Source organism: Psittacula echo (genome assembly GCF_963264785.1).
Source record: "Psittacula echo genome assembly, chromosome: Z".
Classification (NCBI taxonomy): Eukaryota; Metazoa; Chordata; class Aves; order Psittaciformes; family Psittacidae; genus Psittacula; species Psittacula echo.
The window spans coordinates 35,057,389-35,075,530 of NC_137742.1; the positions used below are offsets into that span (position 1 = coordinate 35,057,389).

The following is an 18,142-nucleotide window of genomic DNA, read 5'->3' on the forward strand; positions in this document are numbered from 1 at the left end:
ATAAAAATGCCAACCTATCATAACTATTACCCTGTGAAGGTACAGTACAAATATGAGAGATCCAGAGTTATGATTTTGCAATATATAGGATGTGTCTGCGATATATCTTTATTTAAAAATTTAATAGAATGCAAAAGAAAAATTGGACCAAATTGGGAAAGCCATGTAAAAATTCCTATAAACTTCAATGGAAACTGCACATGTAAATCATAATGATGTCTCTTGTTAAATAAAAGTTGCTCTGGTTTGTGGTTTTATTTTAAAGAGATTAAATAAGACATGCATTTGAAGGAATCACAGGCCTGATTCTCATTTCCATTACACCAATCTAAGGCACCAGTGAAATCATTGAGATTATAATGTTGAGAGAAAATATTAATGCTCAGTTATTATTCTTACTGCTCTGAAGGCCCATCACAAAACTGTAGAAGAACAACAATAATTGGAAGCAAAAGTTCATTTTACTTATGTGGCATAAAATGTGTCTTTACAGGCCTTTGGAAACAGGTTGTAATCTGATTAGTATTTTTATCAGAAGGGAGCTGATTTTTACTATGCAATATAATATTAAATATTCAACTCCCCTATGCATCAGGAAACAGCATTTTCCCATGGGGATAATTTCAGAAAGTCTCTCATTGTCTGATACAGAAGATTAAAGAAACACATTTCTGGAAGAAAAGCAATTGTAGGTGATGCTGGGATTAGTTACAGGATATGGTTCCTTCATCTATAGGTCACACTCCTGTCTGCTCTCTCTCAATAATTTCTAAAAGCCATTACCCTCTCATGGCTTTTGGTGGTACTTATGGAGCAAGATAGGTGGCCTGACTACACTTCCCAGTGTGGAGATATCCACACTGCAACTTGCAGCATCACAACCTGGAAACCTGCTAGTAGACAAAGCAAAACTACTAAAATTGAAAAGCCATACACAAGGACACCAGTGAGGTGTTGGATGGGAGTATTTACTGAATTGGCCTGTTAGTATTAAAATCAAAAATATAAAAAGCAAATATAAAAGCAAATGAAATCAATTAAAGTAAAAAAAAAAAAAATGAATGTTTTATACAGTAAACAGACTTTACTGAAAAACTGTCATAAAAATTAATCAGTTATTAGAAGGAAATTATGGTGGAGGCTACAGGGTTCCTCAAATAGTATCAATGCCTGCTGTTCTTTCTCATTCAAAACAATTTTGCTATTGCACTTCAGAATGAAAAGCAGTGCTAATCAGTTACTATTTTGTTCTTATCAGACTGATAATAATGATAACTTGTTGGCCAAGCATATGCTTTATATATCTCTCTATATATATCTTGAATCAATCAATCAGTTATTGTGAATAGAAGTAGAACTAGGCCATAAAGTATATTTAGTCTTGATTTTTCCATTAAGTTAACATTAGCACTCTGTGTGGCAGGCCTATTCTGACTGATAATACAGTTTATATGTACTCATGTATAATTTACCTATCAGAGGGACATGATCCCTCATTATTTGCCGTTCTCTTCATCAACCAGATATGTTCCTTCATTTTTTTGCTCTTACAGTTACCAATCTAGTTTCAAAAGGCTTTGCCAAGCAGATAAGACTACTGCACTGCTCTGAAAACCATAATACTGAACATTCACCATTTATACACTACCTCATTTTCAGAACTGGCACATTCCAAAAAAATTTGTATATAGGGGATTTTTTTATTTTTTTTATGTTCTGTAGTAACAGATGTTGGACCTTTAGGCAAGCAGTTATTTGCACAGTCCTGTGGAAGCATGAGGAGGCCTTATTTCAAATATCTAATCAGAGATTTTCTCAGGAGCATGGGGAATCAGGTAGCAAAGTTCCAAGAAATTGGGTGCCAACTTCATTTGAAAATATAGTTCAATTTTTTCCCATAGTAGTAGGGCAACAAACAGATTAGGTATGCTTTTCTGTAATAATGAATAATATGGTCAGATTACCAGAAAATATCCTAAAGCAGTTCTGACATTGTATTTGATCTTTTTGACATTTATGCTGGAAACCCCAACCTCATTTGGGACAGCTATTTAGGTCAGGGACAATCACGTCAAACAGGAAGCAGAATGAAACCATGAATACTTGAAGCTATACATTAACTCAGTTTTTTCAGTTTTCTGTTCTGGACCAAAAGTTTAGAGTGATAACTTCCTGTTTGCTGCTAAAAATTCTTAAAAGGCACAAGAATTGTACCACAGATCACTAGGGAGGATACAGATATACTCTACCACCTTTTACCAGAACCTCTGATGTACTGACAGGACAGCTAAAATACTTCCATAAATCTATCCTCATAATTATTTGTTTATACTTAAACAATAGTTTGTCCAAAAGTTACTACTATCTAAGGCATAACCAATTTTCTTCCTTTACATCTCAGCCACTTCTACGCATTTGAGTCTGTCTCTGCTTCATATTCTAATGAAAAGACTTAAAGTATTAGAACACTTAAGAAACATATAGTTTATAGTCTCCATTAACAACAGACCAAAATTTAGGGACTGGATTCACAGCTCAAGTACTAAGCAGACCTAAAGCAAGTAATTTTAACATAAGGGACCCTAAAGAGTTTAGTATCTTCAAGTTTCCTTCCAAAGTGTATGTTTGTAAGTGGTTCCTAGAAATCTTCACCACCCTGATCAATATGGGTAACACTGGCCATCTCAAACTCAAATAAAAGTTCAATGACACAGAACACAAATGCAGAAAGTAGTTAAAAAGCAACATTTTGCATCACTAAGCACTAGTTTTTGGAAGAAATTACCCTATACATAATAACACCTGTGCTCTTATTTCCAAAACTGTAATTCCATTGAAGATGATAGGATAAAATATGGCCCTTGAGTAGTAATTAAAAGCTTTAAATGTGAAAGTTGGGAGGAAGGGAAGAGACAACAGCGGGTCTGCCATCCATTGTTGCAATGACAAGGAATCAAAATTTTCTTTTGCCACATCAGTTGTTTTTTGCTAAAAAACGACACAACCTATATCAAGATGCAATTGTCATAGCTCAGATCCAGTAAGTGTTGTAACAAGGATTGATTTCTGTAGGAAAGCTCATTGAGGAGCAAATCATCCAATCTCTGTTTGGATTTCTGTCTGCAGGTCGCTGTAAAACCTTGCTGTCTGGGTGTGCTTCTCAATGTCTTAACAATGTCCACCTTAGATGAACAACCACGTTTTCTTTCTCTTGAATAGTGGGCAAATATGCAGGCTTTTCCCTTTCATTCTGACTGCCATGTCACAAACTTTGGTTCATGTAACATGACACATTGGTTGAAATTTGGGAAGGAAAAGCTTGCAGTCATACCATGTTTGCTCTCCATGTAAAACGATGAGCATCCACTTGGTCAAATAGTAGGAAAAGGCGCCTTTTTCTGGCCTCAATTTGAAATCATATTGAATCTTCGATGGACATATTTTGTTTCCTAAAGAAATACTTACTGGTTGCTGTAGGTGAAGATGCCTCACCTTCAGTGGATGTAGTGATGGGTTTAGTATCTGTCATGGTCAGGGTCACAGGTCGCACCGCACTGTGATGGGGAGAGGGTGCCAAAACTGGAGTAAAATGGCCAGGCACTTTCCCTACTACTTGACCACTGCTGTTAGGCTACAAAACAAAATCAAAAGAATGCCTTGTGAAACATACACATTGCGTTTAAGGAACCTACCCGCCTATCTTAGGGTTTTCCAGAATGCCCATCACTATAATACCTGCATGCTGGAATGCACCATTCTAAAAAAGCTACGAATTTCTATGTGGTATTTTCAGCAGATAGATCCCTCCTCAGATAGGTAGCACATGCTTTTAAACAGCAGTACTTTTTGGTAAACTTTCTTTCTTTCTGGATGCAGCATGCATCAGATCGCTTCAAAATATATTTGCTGTTTATGCAGTGGCTATGAAGTGAACCACAGTAAATCCCACGCTAGCAGGATTAAACTGACCAGGCATAGGCCCTAATGTATGAAGTATTAAGAGCAAATGAATGATGCAAAACCTCTGTTTTCACATGCCATACCACTTTGGCTTGGAGCATAACCAAGACTTGACCACAGTTGTCCACAGAGATTATGCATACTGGAAGGCTAGCTAATAATTCACATTTAGGACTGGGGATGAGGGTTAGAATACAATTCACTATAATGCATATGTTACAACGTCTGGCCAAAAGCCACCTACCTAAAACACAGAAGTATTTAATAATGGGAACTCTGCAAGTCAAGAGCGTAACAGACAACTCTTCCATAAATACAAGAGGCAATCTGCATATGACCTGATGCTACAGGTCATAATTCTACCTTCTGAATATAGGCACATCTGAATTTGGCAATGTTGACAAGTAAATATGCATGTTTATCCAATGCTTAAACATGCCTTAGACATTCTGCATGACTGTAAATACTCCAACGATAATTAACTTGCAATAAAAGTTAGCAAGCAGTAAAATTTTTTTTCAACTGTGGCTGGTAACTTTTGTCTTAAACTGATTGTGTGTTCTGTGACTCATAGGTATTTTAAAGTACAGCTGTAGAAAGTAAAAAATACTGGTAATCTTATTATCAGAAGGATCTTGTCAAATAAGTAAAAAATACTGGTAATCTTATTATCAGAAGGATCTTGTCAAATTTGAGATAACTCAGACTAAAGAAATGGACTGATAAAGGACGTTATTCAAATGATACAAGAAAAGGTTAAAAGAGGTAAGCATGTCTATGGTAATGAAATAACAACTGGTCCAAGATAATTACTGCAGGTATGTGCAGAATATAAACACACAGAAGAGGAAGGAATTATTTGGAAAGTACAGGAAGTATAAACTCTGGGTAATGGAATGAAATTGAGAAGGAGGAAATTTAAAATTAATAGCAGGAGAAACTTCCTGGCAGTATGACCTACTAGACTTTTCAAATGCCCCCACTGGAGAGTCTTGTTCTTTAGGACATCTAAAACTAAGCTAGAAGAAAACACTAGAAAACATAAGTGCAAATGGAGACCAATTTTATATTATAGGAACATTGAGCGGTTAGCAGACTATTTCCCTCACTAAAATCACAAGCATTTCAACAAAAAATAACAGTAAAAATGTACACTAATGAGCAGTGGCTCACAAAATACTCCACTAAATGAAGAAAAGTCACCCCCTAAACACAACTGTATGTTTCACTAGGTGGGAGCAGGGCTGGGGAGAGGAGAGACACAGAATTCCGCAAGATCTTGCAAATACAGAAACTGACTGGTATTTACCACTTTTTCATTTATGTTCCTAGCTGCATAAACTGAGAAGTTAATACTAGGCATTTAGTAATGGGAATAAGGTCAACTGTCAAAGTAGCTTCAAAATAAGAAAGCAGCATGGATTCAGAGGAATGACAATACATTTGCAAATATCATGACTTCCCCAACTGGCATGCTGCATTAAGTTTTATTAACTAGCTAAAATGTCACTGTTGCATAGAGCTCCCTTATTATGTGTACTTGAAATGAAAATGATGTCACAGAACAGATACATGACAATTTCTAGAAAATAATGTGACCTAAGAGTTTACTGAGCATCTGCTTGCACGCTTACATGACCAATGAATGGGTCATAAGCAAGGAACTCACTCAGTAATTACAGAGGTCTTTCCTTAAGAGCACAAATTACATCTCTATACTACAGCAAACACTCATATATTAAGCATGTGACAGTAAGTCCACTTCCTTTGAGATCTATTTTAGCAGTGGTTTAGGGAATTTTATTTTGTAGAATCTATTTTAATGACCTGCAATCCTCTAAAACCAGGTATCTTGGCAACCAAAAATCTGACTTAACCTGCATTAGAACATAATGAAAATTTTAGCTAATATAAATTCAGAAAATCTCTGAGAAATACATGAAATAAATTTCCCATAAAAATAAGCCAAGAGACTTTAAAACTTAGAGGCCTTTTAAAAATTTTTTGCATAGTCACATTTCTTCAAGTATCTTCTGACTACACTTTATGATTTATTTTGCTTTTATTTTTGTATTATCTAACATCTATTCTTTTCCTTTCTCAAGTACTTTAACTCTGTTTTCACATTTGTGATATAACATTTGATTTGTAATTTTGTAGCAACATCAAAACTGTATATTGCAATAACTGTTTGGGTGTTATTGTTTGGCAAACAAGATAACACAAGAAGGGATAAGTACACACAAGACAGAGCTTGGTGCACTTGACTAAGAACCTGACTTCTACCCCATACTAAAAGTTTCCTGTATGTAAATTTTTAACTAATCTCAGTTGAAGGTAAGCACATCACTACCAGGACTTCTACATACCTGATTCTTCTTCCACTATTCTAGCTGTCTTTCAGCAAAGATGGAAAACTTCTGGTCAGGAATAGACCTCTGGAGTTGTCAATTCGTAATCTTATTGAAAACTGACTGCTAGAAATAACTTCTGTGGCCTGTTCTCATTTTTAACTTTTTCAGTTATACCAGAAGATATTTTAGCATGGAAACTACATATCTATTTGGAAAGTATCCACTTGAATTACAATTGCAAATATTAATAACACATAATTTAATACAAATTAATTTTGCCCTTATTTAAAACAAGTTTTAGGTTCTAGTTCCAGTTTTCCCAGAAGAGATTCTTAATGACAAATGCATTACAGGTGAAAAATCAACTGTTACCATCAACTAGAGCATCAATATGTCTGTGTGGTGCATTCCCAGGGAGATGATGCCTGAGGCATAAACTTCAAGCAAATTGCATGGAGGCAGCTGTGTTAGATAAACAAGCTGTGCATTTGAAAACAGAAGAGGGAAAGAAGCAAACACAATGAAGGTCTGGCAAATTTAGCCCAATTTATGCAGGTATACATTTTTCTATTGTTTGGATTGGAAGCTAATTTGATTTTCAGATCTGTATTACATTTTTGAGCTTTTTAATTCACACCATCTTGAATTGTCACAAATTAATCCATTCATGTGTTCAAAACCACAGATAAGTTTTATTATCTGTCATAGCTGTAGCGTTAACCTGAGTCAGAGTGTCAGACTGTTAATATCTGTTTGCGTGCACTATGCACACTTTCAGTTAATCGTCAGACCTGAAGTCTGAACAGAAAATTATAACAGATATATATATGTACTGTCTTAAAAATCTGGATTCACTGTACTCATTTTTCCTGCTGGGATTTTACTAGTCTTACTTATAATACTAATATTTTACTAATATTTACTAATATCACTTCCTCTCAGACTTCTGTTCATATATTTGTCAAATAACAGCTCATTTATACCTTAGATCTTTAGTTACATTTTAGGAGATTTTTTTTTCATATAGCTCACTACATCCAGTAGTAACAAAATCTTTCTGATATCACATTGAAATGGCAACACTAACATCTACAGATGAGATATCCAAGCATAACAGAAATTGGACATGCATATTAAACAGCAACATAAACTATTAAGTTGCTTAAATGATTATTAAACAGGTTCAAATTTGCAAGGTATCTCTTTTTTTTACAAAATATTTTTAATTATAATTCCAAATTCTAAGCAAAATTATTCAAATTTTCCTTGGGCTCTCAAATACAAAGCATCTTCAAAAAATAAGCAACAAAGGTGGAAATCATCTTAATCCTATGCATGTTCTAGGTAGAGCTACATAGGATACTGTGTTAGGTGGTTCAGAAAGAAGTTTCAGGGCTTAATATGAATTTAATTTTTCCAGCTAACCACTATTCTCAGAGAATAATATATTTACATCTCAAAACACAGGTTTTTCAATAGGAATTCTGTTTCCCAAGGAGGCTCCACTATTACAGCCAGGTGATCAACCAGTGAGTGGGGTTTATTTAAAATGGATTCAGTGTGCTTGGAAATACTCTATCACCTATTTCTTCTAAACAGTTACAGTCTCTTGTAATGGCAAAGTTCAGGTACCATGGTGAAAAATATCACTGCAAAAACCTATGGCAGTGTTGTTTTATGACCATTGATAGAATTAATTTTGTTGATGAAGCTGTAGAAGATACAGTTTTGCAGTTGGCCCCCTGCTCACCCACCAAATACCTTGTTTTAACAGTTGTCTACTAGCCATATCAATGAACCTGGAGATCATAGCTGATAAATTTCATCGTTGAGTCCATGGCACTGTGCTTTGTTACACCCACAGAAGGTGATGAATGTTTCAGAAAATCTACAAATATCTACAAGTAAAAGAAACTGGAAGTATTTTCCCTTTTTCTAGTTCTCTCCTCCCTCCACACCCCCCTTTTTCTTTTTTTTTTTTTGTTTTGTTTTGTTATACAATAAACCAAATCTTTTACCTCAGTAGAGCTTTTGCCTAGGGCACACTAATGCTACATCACCTGTAAATATACAATGGCCATGTCAGTCTCCCACCGGAGACAGCTCAGTGGTACAGGAGGTAGTTTCATCAAATGTGCAGAACACATATCCTCAAGTTATTACCTACCTGCATAAGAGAGCACAGTGTCTTTGAGACTGTTAAACATAAATGAATGGTATTACTACTGCCAGTGAGACTGTAGAAGATACTGTACAGCAGTTCCTCTGTTTGAACCTGGTGAGTTCCATAACGCATTTGTTTAACAAGAAGCAAAGCTATGCACATTTCCTTTTTGCTATTGAACCCTATGGTATCAACAGAAAAGCTTTTTTATAGTGTCACTTACCACTTTTCATAAAGACAAATCTCATTAGTTTCCATACACTTGCAACCTGAGTAACTGGTTGCTACAGCACATCTTACACAGACCTCACTGGGAGATGCCACACAAGAGCTTCAGGTGGTGTGACACGCAGCTACCTGTCTACATGCGGAATTAGCTTCAGAAGGAACATGTTGTTGCCAGTACTTGGCTGACAACATCACTTCTGTACTTCTTTCTGTGAGAAATCAAGGTGTTGACTTTAACTTATAAAGCTCTCAGTCTCACCCATTTGAGAAAGCATTTTCCTCTTGATGTAACGCTGCTGGAACTAAGAGCAACTGCAACTTCAGCAACCCATGCTCAGATATCATAAGACATCATAGGCGAAGAGCCCTGCATCCTGAATCACAATTTTACCTGTGAGCTCACAAAATATTAATTATTTTTCAACAGGTAGAGCATAAGCAAATACCCAGCTTTCCTTGTGTATTTGTCTTAACAACAGGGTAAATCCATGTTATGCAAGCACGGAAAAGGAGATCTGTAGATAAATTTTCAGAAGATATCTTTGGGTTAAATGGTATTTTGTGCACTCTGGAGACTTATAACTGTGCATTTAATAAACTAAAATGAGCAAACTAAATAAAAAAGTAACCATTTTTAACTGCATTTAAGTCTTCAGATGTCTTGTCAGTAAATAGAATTAAGCCAGTGTTCTCTCCCTACCTCCCAATTACAATTACAACCAGCACATTGCCATATTTAATCTTCAATAACTTCTTAACTTTGCAAGGAAAGACTTGCCCAAGAAGTTGAAATTATTAAATGTCAACAAATAAAGAAGCTAGTTATGCCAAAGGAACCACATGCATACATATCACTTGTGTTGGCTTATTCTGCCAGTATTCTCCCAGGAAACTACAGAAAACCCTTTGACCAGCCCAAAGTGACTCAGAAGATTCCCTCCTTGTTGCCAAATGACTGCAGTTACTGTACTGAAAAATGACAAAGGACCTGCCTCATATTCTTAAAGAGTGTGCTTATCTTTCATTGAACAAAAATCTGAATGCCCCAATCAGTTACAAAAGAAAAATAAGTGGCCTCACCAGCTTCCAAAAGCAGCTCTTCTTAAGCAGTTCAGATAGTTCTGTCTTCAGACAAAGATAAAACCATTAAAAAAATAAAGTGGCCAATATCTCACATTGCAACAAAATTTTAAGAGCTCCAGGAATTTTAGTCAACATGTGCATAGTGGTTCGCTTGGACTGTAGTATCTAACAAGTGTAACCCAGACAGGAACTTTTTACAAGGGCATGTAGTAACAGGACAAGGGGTAATGGCTTTAAACTCAAACAGGGTAGATTTACATTAGATATCAGGAAGAAATTCTTCACTGTGAGGGTAGTGAGGCTCTGGAACAGGTTTACCAGAGAAGTTGTGGCTGCTCCATCCCTGGAAGTGCTCCAGGCCAGGTTGGATAGGGCTTTGAGCATCCCGGTCTAGTGGAAGGTGTCCCTGCCCATGGCAGTGGGGAGACAAAGCTGATTCCAATTCTAACCATTCTATGATTTCATGAGTAACAGCTATCAGTCAAACTGTGGAGACCACCACCCTATCATAACACAGGTACATACACACGCAATCACATCCAGTCACATACATGCCTCGCTAAGAAGAAAAGTGTTCAAGTGTATAAAAAGGACTCGGCAGAATTATCTAAATCATGGAAAGTACAGCAGTTTTGAAAACCTTGGGACCTTTTCAGACTACTTTGTGGAGGCAAGCCCAGCTCTATATCTACCAAGGTCCACTTCCGTTCAGTACATTTGTCTGTTTATTTATTATCCAGATTGACACATGAAACAGACAACCACGGCTCTCCTCCTAAACAGGATCCATTGTTGGATCATTTTTCACTGCAGCCAAAGGGCCTGTTTGAACTTCCTGAGTGTTCATCACACATAATTTGGAGTATTTAACATTATGTCAAGAAAATTGCCTGCTGCTTCCCACTGTGGAAACCTATGGGAGCTCTATATCTTTAAACTAATTTTACTTAAAGTATTCCATTGAATAGCATGACTGTTTCAGTATAATCAGTGCAGCAGTAATGTAATTAATCTCAAAATTGCTGCGGGGAGTACATAGCATCTCAGTTGCTTGTCGTAACAATCTAAATTAGAGTATTACAGAAAGATGCTGGGGAACAGTTCATTTTAGGTAAATGCTGTCAGGGTATACATCCTTTCTATTTCTAAAGCTGAAATTAAAACTATCATCATAGTTCCCCTTTTGAAATCCAAATGAGTATGTTTTGAGGTGGGGAAAGTATAATTAAATTTCATGTGGTATTCCTACAGATGCAGCTTTGCATTTTATAATAATTAAATTTGTTTGAATAAAATTTCATTTTTTATTTAGAAAAGAAAAAACGGTTTGGCTCAAAGCATGCTATTGTATCAGAACAATTCCCTTTTGTCACTGAAACTTCACAGACGGCTGCTCCTTTTTTCCTAAGCAAAAAATTATTCTTGCTGGTTTCCTTTTTGTACACCCATCCTTTTAACTGTTCTATTTAGAGATCTTTTGACTAGGCATGCAACTCCTCTAAGGTACAGCATATCTCAGAGGTGAACTTTAAAGAGTTAAATTTAAAAGAGATTCCAATCATAATAGTGATTGATGATTACGATTCTATGATTCTATAATAAATTGCAGAGAATAGTTGATGCAGATGCCTGGAATCCCATACTTCACGGTTTTTAACCCCATCCCCTCTTCTCAGGAACTAAATCAAACATCAAATGAAATGAAAAACATTTCCCTAATATAAAAGTTATGAAAGGTGATGAAAGTAGTAATTTGAGGCCAGTTTGGCCTGTTATTCCCCATGGTGCCACAACACAAGAATAGGAAGTGTTTTCAGTTTGCTGAAAAAAAAAGTGAAGTAAAATTTTATCTTTTCAGGGCTAAAGATTAACATTTCAGCCGCAGATAAGGGAAGAGAGTAAGACTCTTGATAGGCAAAGAGTTGAAAGCATTTCTCCTGCTCAATAAATATACTTCCCAATCTTAAAATCACAAGACTGCACATTTGTCAACAGTCTGAGAGTCAGATACTTCAATTAGATGTTGTATTTTTTCAGTGATGATCCAAAGCAGAACACAGAACAATTCAGACAGATTATCACCTAATCTGCTCTTTTAATATATATAAGAAATCAAAATCTAAGTAAAACAAGCACTGAATAATTAAAGAAATGCATAACAGTAAGGGCCTGATTTTAATTTGCATAATTTTTCTCTTAATAGTGCCTAATTAAGACATCAGCTTAAAAAAAAAAAAAAAAAAAAATCCAACAGAACTCTAAGATTTTCCGCAATGAATTACCGTTAAGGACTTTTAATGGATGTCTTAATTAGACTTTGTTATTCATGGAAATTTTACACAAATTAAAATCAGGTCCTGCATGCAACATTCCCAGCTGAGTCTCAGCAAAAATGCTATATGGGACTGAAAGACTTTTAATCCATGCACAGATAGCAATTTGTATTCTAAAGCTAACATACTCCATTTTCACTTTTTGGTTTAATTTGCATTAATATTATAACCAACAAAAAACACACAGTTGGGATTTCTCCCTTCAAAGTAAATATTGACTTTATGGACATGTTTTTGGTTTTTTTTTTTTCCAAATATGTAAATAGTCATGTAGCTGGACAAGAGCAATGGCCATGGGGACACTAATCACAGTGACCTTCTGGATATCCCAGAGGAGCTGTACCTGTTATTCACCATAGAAAGTTTGATTCAGTCTCAAGTTTCATTGCTGTTTTGCCCAAAACACATGCTGGAAGGACAGTCATTATTGGCGAAAAACAAAATAAATGAAAGCACAAAACAAAATACTGTCACAGCAACCTTATGTCTTACCCCTGATAAGGCAGCCTTCCAAAGGAAGATAACTCTTCAGAACGCGACAACCTGACCATTTCAAAAAACATGCTAAAGCACAAGCTACAGGGCTCCACAAAAGTCTTTTGGACAAGGCATCAAAAATAAATAACAGCCTAAGCAGCAAAGATTATACTACGCTGATACTGGAAATATTCCAAGTATTGGCAGACCAGGTCTTAACTGCAGTTTACCCTATAGTGCAGGTCACATGCTAATACTATGTGCTGATGCTATCATGGAAAACAGTTTTACAGACAGTCCTTCACAAGCTACTTTGCTAATGAAAACCATGTTAATTTCCCATATCAGACACAAGTCTGGATCAATGTAGCAGCCCATTACTGCATATTCTTCACAAATGTAAGTAAAAACAATTTTGTGAGTCTGTGCTGTACAGTAATGTCTTCGGATCTGTGCAAAGAAATGTCGGGTACCTACAAAACAGGGCAAGCATTACCTTGCCAGAGTTTATTTTCAGTGTCAGTCTATACATGTACCTGCATGCCCGTGCATGCGCATGTGTACACATGTGTGTATCAGCTCACTCCTTGCTCTGTTCTGCAGTAGGAGCTTTGTCTCTGGCAGCCATGCAGGGCCACAGAGGTGCCCAGCCTGCAGGATGGGTGAGGGACTAGGACTTGCACTGTTAGTGCTGCTGGATCATTCAGTACAAGTAATTTTCTGACAGAACAAGACTGTTCTGACAGAGGAACAATAAGTGGATATGCCCTTTATTCAACCATGCTGAACAAGAAGTTGATGGATTGCTTATATGCCAGACTCCAGCTTGCTCTGAGACCAGAACTAGTGAGACACTGGTCTAGATGCCCTGGAAGACACACATTACTCATAGGATTTCTTTTGGAGGGTTCACCTCATTTTACAGTACCTGGCTAGTCTGCGGGCTGGACGGGTCGTAAGAAGGTACATAATTCTTCAGAGTATCCTGAGGATTCAGGTGGGGAGGATATCTGATCGTTGGATGAGAGAAGTAGCTAGATGGGGCAGGAGGGAGAATAGCTTGTGCTGGAAATGGCAATGGTGAAGGTGGAGGTGGAGTTCTAGTTGAGATGACTGGAGAAGATAAAATAAAATTAAAATTACTTTGCATGTTGTTTCTTCTAAAATTCTTCACCTCTGTGTTACAACAAGAAAAATAAGAAGTCAGTTATAAATCAGTTCACTGCATTCATGCTTCATGGCATCTTTACAGAAAAACTTACATGTCCTTCCCTCACATCATCCCAGGCAATGCAAAGTGCTACTGTTTCAAATTCATAAACAGTGTATCTTGGTTCAATTTTGTGGGGTATGCCATCAAATATTTTCATTCTTTCTTTGGTAATCATTCTCCAGCACAAAAGATATTTCAATTATACATTTTTCCCATCTACAGCCCAAATAAACAAAACAAATATTTTACTCAGTAAGTAAAACCTACGCTTTATCCACAGCACTCCAACAGAAGAGAGAAAAGTCACCAAGTCCTAAGAAACAGTTAGTGATTCCTCACTTCATTGCACTCTTTCTGCCTCTTATGGGGCAGTGTTATAACTACTCATCAATAATAACAGTAATATTAGCTGACCTTTGTAGAAAATGCTAATGAATATTAAACTTCAGGGCCTGAGAAACCAATCCATCCAATAAAAATAACACTGACAAAGAAGTTTCTACTCTATACTTTTTTTTTTTAGCATTCTCTTTCTTCTCAGCCCCTACAAACACACATTTCTCTACCTACAGACTATATGTAATGTCTAAACCACCAACAATGTTTCCTCAGTGAAAGATATGTGCAGCATGTCCTGCTGCTGCCCAGCTGCCCACCTGGAAGAGGAGAGTGCTGTTCTGCTACACTGCACAACAACCTGCTCTTCACCCTCACTACACATCTAGAGGGCATCTACTTGGCAACATATTAAAAAAGAGGTACTGAGCTCAATGGAGAAAAGACAACAGTGTTTTCATTTTCATTAGTGGGAGGGTACAAAATCGGGTCTGCATAAGTTACAAGCCAAGTATTTTATAAACTGCTAATGGTTCTGTTTTGTATCAGCACGAGCACATCAAAACTGCTCTTCTGTACCACCTTTCATAACTTTGGGTGGTTTTTTTTTCTCAGTTTAATTTTCAAAGGACTTGCTATTTTTCAGCTGGGACCAAATCATAGTTTTCCCAAGAAAAATCAACAATAAGAATGTTCCAAAATTGCTGTACGCAGTAATCAAAACCCTCCAAATCTCAAAACCATTGCTCACTGACATAACAGAAGAGGCTACATGGTAGAAATCAGGTTTCCTAGCAAGTAAATATCTCATCTACAAATTAGGTTATGACTGTCACTCAAACACATCTAAAAATGATACACTGAATCAAATATAAAGATCTACTCTTAAGTATAGGGCCAAAAATAATTACAAAAACTTCTTTTGTGACCAGCTCATTTTAATCACAGCCCCACTAGTTCATTTTAATCATAAAACATTAGTTACTGCTCTGACATGTGGGAGCTCTGCAAAGCAAACATAAGTGAACAGAAATCTATCCCTTCCATTTCACCCATCATCTCTGATGTGCTTGAGTATTAGCTAATAGTGGACACCTTACAGAAACCAGAATGATTGCAGGCTCACATGATACGAACTAAGCAGATGTTAAGGGGAAAATAGTCCATACAAAGGAACTGTGCAAAGAAGAAGTTCTTAAATCAGTCTTACTCCTCTAATCACCCATCTTTAATCAAGAAATGATTCCCTTTATATTCAGTTTATACGGAAATGGGATGAGCTGCTGAGGGGAGACTTTTGAGGAGCGTGGTCTCATCTGAAAACTCAGGATCACTCTTACCTCTAAAATTAAACAGACCATGATGCTGGAATTTTCTTGTCATTCCTGATAAATCCTCATGAAAACACGCATTCCATCACATTTCAAGTGTCTCCTTCACACTTTAAGTGAAGTTTTACTATGGATTTACTATGGATTTCAGAAAACAGATGTTGGAAAATATTTACCAGAACTGTGCTTCCTTAGACAGAGCATTCAGAAGAAGCACTGGTATTTCCTTGTGTCACATAGTGAGCATGGTTGTGACTTCTCTTTTTGTATTAAATCCTACCCATTCTGTTATTTAAATACAACAGTCGTAGCAACATTAATAAAAAAGGATGTAGGCAGAAAGAGGAAACACAGGGAGATTTTTTCCTCTGTCAGCTTCTTCATGCAGTCTACAGCTCATTTTATTCAATGGTTAATCCTAAATCCTCTCCAGTGACTTGCAGCAGTCAGACTACCTGAACTGAGTTTAATGAGCATTCCAGCAAGTATATTCAAACTTCTTCCACTTCTACTCTTATCGGTATTATAAGTCTCTAAGAAAGTGCAAAAATGCATCACAATCTGATTGTAACAAAGCATAACAGACCAAATGAATAGGGAGGTATTTCTTCCTCCTCCATAACCCTCACCACTGTGTGCAACTCCTGGAATTCCTGGATGGTGATGCTGGGGAAAAGTGCTCAGTCTTGGTGAAGAATCCTGGGGAGAAGTAGGACTAAACAAAGGCTTTTCAGGTTTCTTCATTGTAGAAGAAGACATATCTGCAACAGAAAAAAATGGAACAGTGACATTAGCTTAGAAGCCTGTCTCGGAATGCATCATTTTGTAAACCAAAGATTTATTTTTTTTTTAACTGTTCTTGCACAAATATTATTTGGTGAAGGAGCTCCCGTATGACCAATAAACTAATTTTAAACTATTGCTTTCAAACTTGAGAATGAATAATAATCCCGTAACTGGTCTTTATCCTGCAAAACAGAAACGACATTCCTTTCATTCCAGACAAGCCAAACAGTAAAGAAACGCATGTCTTCAGAACCTCCCTAGGCACTTAGCTCCCTAGAACATCACCAAATCATCTGCTCCTTCAACAGCCACATAATCTTTATTGCATTTTTTTAATGGAACACCTACATTCAGGTGTGTAGGGTAACTGCCATACGCATGCTGGTTTATGGTATTTATTACTTTGTTATTTCAAACCCATCCCTTGCCCTTCCCAAAACCATAATGAAACTATGTAACTTCCCTAAGAACAAAGGCTACTTCAGCTTCTCTATTACATTTTTCCCATGTCTCAAGTAAGGTATTCCTACTGTTCCTTCTAGTTTCCCCATCAAAAAAATAAATCTCTTTAGAGTTCATTGTGTAAAGATAACACACTAGCAGCGACAAATGTATGATTCCTACCATGCAGGGTTACTGATATTGCATAAAGCAAAAGTTCTAGATTATTCCTGAAAGTTTAAACTAATTACATAACATTTCTTGTATATTGCACCAAATGATTTCAAAGTATAATATTTTATAGGATACCCATCAATATCCTAAGTGGGTTCCATTTCAAATCAAAGGGACCAAATTCATGTTTAAAGCAAAGGTAATTTCTTAAGTACTTTACTGGACTGGGGCCATGTTGCAGCTGACTTTCCTACACAGACTATGTCAGCCCCTGAAGTGATTTTGGCACTTTCAATATCAGCACACCATATTGTGCTCTTCTGAGTGAACATACAATCATCTTGGAAGGCAAAGACAGGCCTGCAAAATGTAAGCACCTTATTGAGACCAAATTGGACCAGTGCTTTCTGAACTGGATGGACATTGAAAGTAGGTTTTCATCATGAAAGTCATACTTGGAGAAAGAACAATCAAATCAAGAGACCACTTGCCTGCTCTTCCCTATCCCGTTATCAAGCCCTGCACAGACACAGGCACCAGACCCAAAACAGACTCTGCCAGTGTCCCTCTGTCATACCCCTACAACTGCCCTGCTCCCCTCTGGTCCTCACTATAAGTCTGCTGATTTTCCAGAATCAAGGTTCACTTCTTCAAGAAGGCTGCTGAGAAAGGCTTTTATTCATCAGAACATTAAGCAAGAGCAAGGAATTGCTTTACAACACAGCAATTCAGTACTATTTCAGCTTTAACAGGTGTAACAAAGGTTAGTGCATGCTTTTTATTATTCTGACATATTGCAATTTTATATTGTTATCAAAAACATTTAATGCTGACAGAGGCACCTCTAGCTTTATACTGTGGTTCTGTGCATGCACAGTCTCTGTTTCTGCAGAAACACTGCAATGGTGCAGCTGAAAAGAAAAAAAAAAAAAAGAAAAAAAGAAAGAAAAAGAGAAGTATGTCTAACAGCTTGTGGGGACAGCCTCCCACTACAGCACTGTGGTTTTCAGCAGTTGTCACAGAACTTAATCAGTGACCAAATAGCTTGTTGACCCTACCAGATATAGGCAATGACAAAGAGAGAATGTACAGTTTAATTTTATTTCAAGCTAGAAATACTGTTCTTAAGTCTCCCTAAGGAAAATCTTTTCCTTATGTAAAGCTAATATTCAACAAAAGAACTCATGAAAGAAAGAGCTGCTACCTCTTAAAGGTCTGCATGCATCAGCAGCTCTGATTTCTGCAATGTAACAGGGATTTAA

The 18,142-nt window shown here is 36.7% G+C and overlaps 1 protein-coding gene across 7 annotated transcripts in view; it reads right to left on the reverse strand.

Annotated features, from left to right (window-relative positions):
• NFIB (nuclear factor I B) overlaps positions 1-18,142 on the reverse strand; it is a gene marked incomplete at its 5' end in the record, with an annotated part of 259,265 nt that overhangs the window by 18,187 nt on the left and 222,936 nt on the right. For 3 of the 7 annotated variants that reach the window (XM_080638008.1, XM_080638010.1, XM_080638009.1), the window contains 2 exons: positions 13,528-13,712; positions 16,109-16,240. In XM_080638008.1, the coding sequence (XP_080494134.1) occupies positions 13,528-13,712; positions 16,109-16,240 (317 nt within the window). Of the gene's footprint in view, positions 1-3,465; positions 3,632-13,527; positions 13,713-16,108; positions 16,241-18,142 lie in introns of all 7 variants that reach the window. The other 4 variants (XM_080638005.1, XM_080638007.1, XM_080638004.1 and 1 more) reach the window with 2 other exon arrangements.